General features: G+C 29.4%; 1 protein-coding gene across 1 annotated transcript in view; it reads right to left on the reverse strand.

Moving 5' to 3' along the window:
* Window positions 1–358: 358 nt before the first annotated feature.
* The window catches only part of LOC107438600 (uncharacterized), a 40729-nt gene continuing 37111 nt past the window's right edge, over window positions 359–3976 (reverse strand). Inside the window, exon 8 of the mRNA XM_071184454.1 lies at window positions 359–681. Coding sequence (XP_071040555.1) covers window positions 540–681 — 142 coding nt within the window. The 3' untranslated portion in view covers window positions 359–539. The remainder of the gene's footprint in view (window positions 682–3976) is intronic.

The following is a 3976-nucleotide window of genomic DNA, read 5'->3' on the forward strand; positions in this document are numbered from 1 at the left end:
AATCACTAATGAGGAAGGCTTGAGTAGACACTTATTTGGAAGAAACAGAGAAGAATTAGAAGACGAACATTAATCATCAACAATCGTTAAAAATCAATTCCAAGTTTCATTTTGCAATGAAACTGGCTTAGATATCTTTCATTTCGCCTTTCTCACCAATGATTTGACAGATATCGAAGATGCATTTATTTCTGTTTAGCTTAAATACTCCTTTGCGACTCCTAATGTTTTGTGATTCCTATAACTTCTTTTTTAAAAAGGATAGTAAAAATACTTATTATTTAAGGTATTTGATTGCGAATCTCTGTGTATATGTATGTACTCAACTGATATTTACAAAATACCAACAACAATATAATTTCGCCATTTTATTTATAATTTCAATTCATATTCCTTTATACTAAAAGATCAATTAAAAAGCATAATTTAAGAAATATAATTAAATAAATATTTTAATTCTTTTTAGAGATAAATTTTTTAAATTTTGAAAAAGGCGTTTCTGCTACAATAAAACAAGCTGTAGCTATAGCTTCATCAGTTCACTTCTTTTTCCTCCTTGATTGTTTCGCAGTTTTAGCCTCAAAGAAAGCAACTTGCTCTGAAATATCGATAGCTGGGCAGTGAATAGATTTCTTATTTCTGCTTCTTAAATGGTGTACGACTTGAGCAGGGACTTCTTCACTGTTAAAATAACTTAAAGTGTCAGAGAAAAATTTAAAGACAGAGTATTTCCTAATATAGAGGAGACAATATTAACAGAGTCTTTCCTTCCCTTTATAATAGAGTTTTAGAATCCTTGTCAAATATTAAAAATCAAAAAATGTACACACTATATGGATCTAAAATTTATATGCGAGCAAGGAAAAGGTAGAATATCGAAAAGATGGAAAATGAAAAATATGGAAATATTTTGAATCACTAGTGAAGAAGGGGAGATGATAAACATTAAAACCAGTTCGTCTGTCTCTTACTGAAACTTAAAGATGTTTGTCATTATCGCTTTCAACAATCTTTTATTCACTTCGGAAATTAAAAGAGTTATAATGTTTTATCGAACCTTCAATAGGGATTAACTGAATTTCAATTGCTTTTTATTTGCAATCAGTTTTGTGCATACTCTTCTCCCTTCCTTCTTGATAAGAATCCCAAAAATACGAAACACGCTGTAAAGTATTTTATTTTATTTTGTAACCGTAGTTGAACAGCCGATCCAATTTTGGGTTTACGACTACTAATGTTCAATTCCTTAGCCTTGTAATTTTAAACCCCATCCGGAAGACAAGAGAACTCCTAGATCAAATATTGGGAAAAATTTGCCTTGATGGAGGACTTTTTTATGGAACTAATCCTCATTTGCGTTACATAAAGAGGAAACCCACGAAAAGCTCCCGCGTTTAGCCTGGGGGCAAAGGGACTCTAACCCGTGATCCGTCTACCACTGATGATATTTTACGTCAGGACTGTGGTCGGTGCCAGAAGGGTGCGGAATTCGTATCGACCAGCCATCGCTGGTATACGTGCTTGTAAAATCTGTGAAACCGAAAATCCTGAAGTCGATCACTGAGCAGTACCATAGGTACAGGGACCTGGAAAAAATTTCCTTTCCCTTCCGACCTATGTCTAAAGTGAAAAAATTGTCCTCACGAATGAGTGGTGCTGCCATCTATCCGTGGGTTTCTGAGCCAAGACGTACTTTCCCTCTACTAGTGCTCTCTTTCCAAAAGAAAGGCGCACCTTCCTGGCTTAATTCGCAAAAGACCAATAGCTGGCAAACTTGGCTAGGCCAAGAGATATAAAAACAACAACTTTTTTTAAAAATTTTAGTTTTAGTATTTTTTATTAAGGGCGCATTACAAATTGCTGACTTTATTGTTAGCAAGCACTGGACGAAATAATAAGTTAGATTAGTTCTCTATAATAGCTAAAATTACTCCTATCTCCCTCTAGAACAATATGAATTTTTTAAAAAAGTCAATAGGCACAACCCCAGTTTGCCATTGAACTAACTATAAAAGGTCTTTCAGATTCAACTCTCTTCAAAAATTTAGTTTTGAATTTTTTTTTTATTCTCAACACTACGAAGTATTACATTGAATAATAATGCTCTGGTAATTATGAAGGTTAAAAAAAACTTCTACAACTGAAAAGCTTAGTGGATAATACTTTTAGAGGAAATCTTTGCAAAAAATTAAGCATTCTCAGGAAAAAATCTTATTTTAGTCTTACTTTACTTTTCAACATCGGTATATTTTATCAATCCTTCAAATTTTAGAAATCTAATTGGATCAAGGCAAATAAGTAACAATGGGTTTTCTAAATAGATGAAATTTCTAAGTACATTTGGCAATAAACAGTCGACAAGCAACCTTAAAAATCTCTTTTGACTTCTTTTTTTGTATCCGAGAGACCTTAAAAAAATCACAAATCAAAAAAAAAGTTAGTTTCTATCTTGACATCGAAGACACCATAGGAAAGCCAACACTCAAAAAAATGCATAAATTATTTAAGCAATTATTGAATTTTCCATTTAAAGCAGTTACATAAAAAAAATCACTGCCATTCTTCAAAAAAATATGTTAATGCAATTACGAAGAATACGGCAGCATGTCCATCGAATTAAAATAAATTTATTTGAAACATTTTTATTTCAAATTTACCTGCATCATTGTTTGCATGCAGCTTAACTTAATAAATACGCGTAGTAAATTAAACAAAATTAGTTGATAGATGACTATGAAAAGTTAATAATTAAACAAAAATAGTTTTATTTTTAAGCATTTAACTTGATAACTTTCATTCTTATTCTTTGATTCATTCTTATTATCCATTGCTCATTTAATTAAACAAAAGCAAATATTTCCTCAACAACAGAGAAAAAAAATTTTAATCTCAAATTCTTCACAATTAAACTTCTCAGAGAATATTAAACATATTCACCATATTTGTTTTCCGAATTCAAAAGTAAAGTCTATCTGATACTCTCACGATAATTTAAAAGTTAGCAAAGCTAATTGTAAAGTTAAATATATAAAAGTGCTAATTTTTTGTGAGAAAAATTTTTTTTTCCAGAACTGAGCATTGAATTTTAATACACACTCTAATGTTTACGCCTCTGGGTAAAACTCGTAGATTTTATAAATAAATGTTTGATATTCAAGAATTGTTAAAGCAATATCAAATAATATAAAATCAATTACAATAAAAATTCGATATTTCATGTGTTTTGATCTATTCCGTGATCTGATAAAGAATCCCAAAGTTAAAGTTAAACAAAAAAAAACATTGCACCATTTTATTTTTCAATAATATTTTACGTAATATTTATTTTTATAATTATTGAATATTTTACGAGTACGATATTGGATTTTCTTAGTCCTATTTTTTTTTTAAATGATATGTTAGAAAGCCCGCTTTAATTAATGTCTTATGTTAATAAAGCAAATAGCTTTTAATGATAAAGTAGATAGCTTTTAATAAGAAATAACTTGGATTTTAATGATTATTAAGGGCACTACTTAATGTTTATTGCACAAAAATCTCAATCATGAAAATCAATTTTTACTTTATAATTAACTTTAGATTCTAACAAAATCTAAATTAGATTTTATTTTTATTCTAGCTTCATTAGAAATATATTTTGATCTGACTTTCAAAGTCATAGTGATACTTGTTAACATTGCTACCATTTCAAAATAGAAAAGTTAAACATAAAAAAATATTTTTTTAACTCTCCAGGATTGATTAAATGATTGATAGAAATTTTTGAAGCAAGAGCCATGGTTTGGCTATATCGTGCCCAAAGCTAGCCTAAAATTACTGTAACTTGGTTCAAATCAGAAAAACTAGGTTAAAATTAGCTACTTGTCCAAAATAATAATACCTAGTTTAAAATTTGTCGTAACTGAAACATGGAATTCATAACGATAAAGTAAACACCTGAATCTACTTATTATTAGTTTATATATATATATATATA

Source organism: Parasteatoda tepidariorum, chromosome 8, assembly GCF_043381705.1.
Source record: "Parasteatoda tepidariorum isolate YZ-2023 chromosome 8, CAS_Ptep_4.0, whole genome shotgun sequence".
NCBI lineage: Eukaryota > Metazoa > Arthropoda > Arachnida > Araneae > Theridiidae > Parasteatoda > Parasteatoda tepidariorum.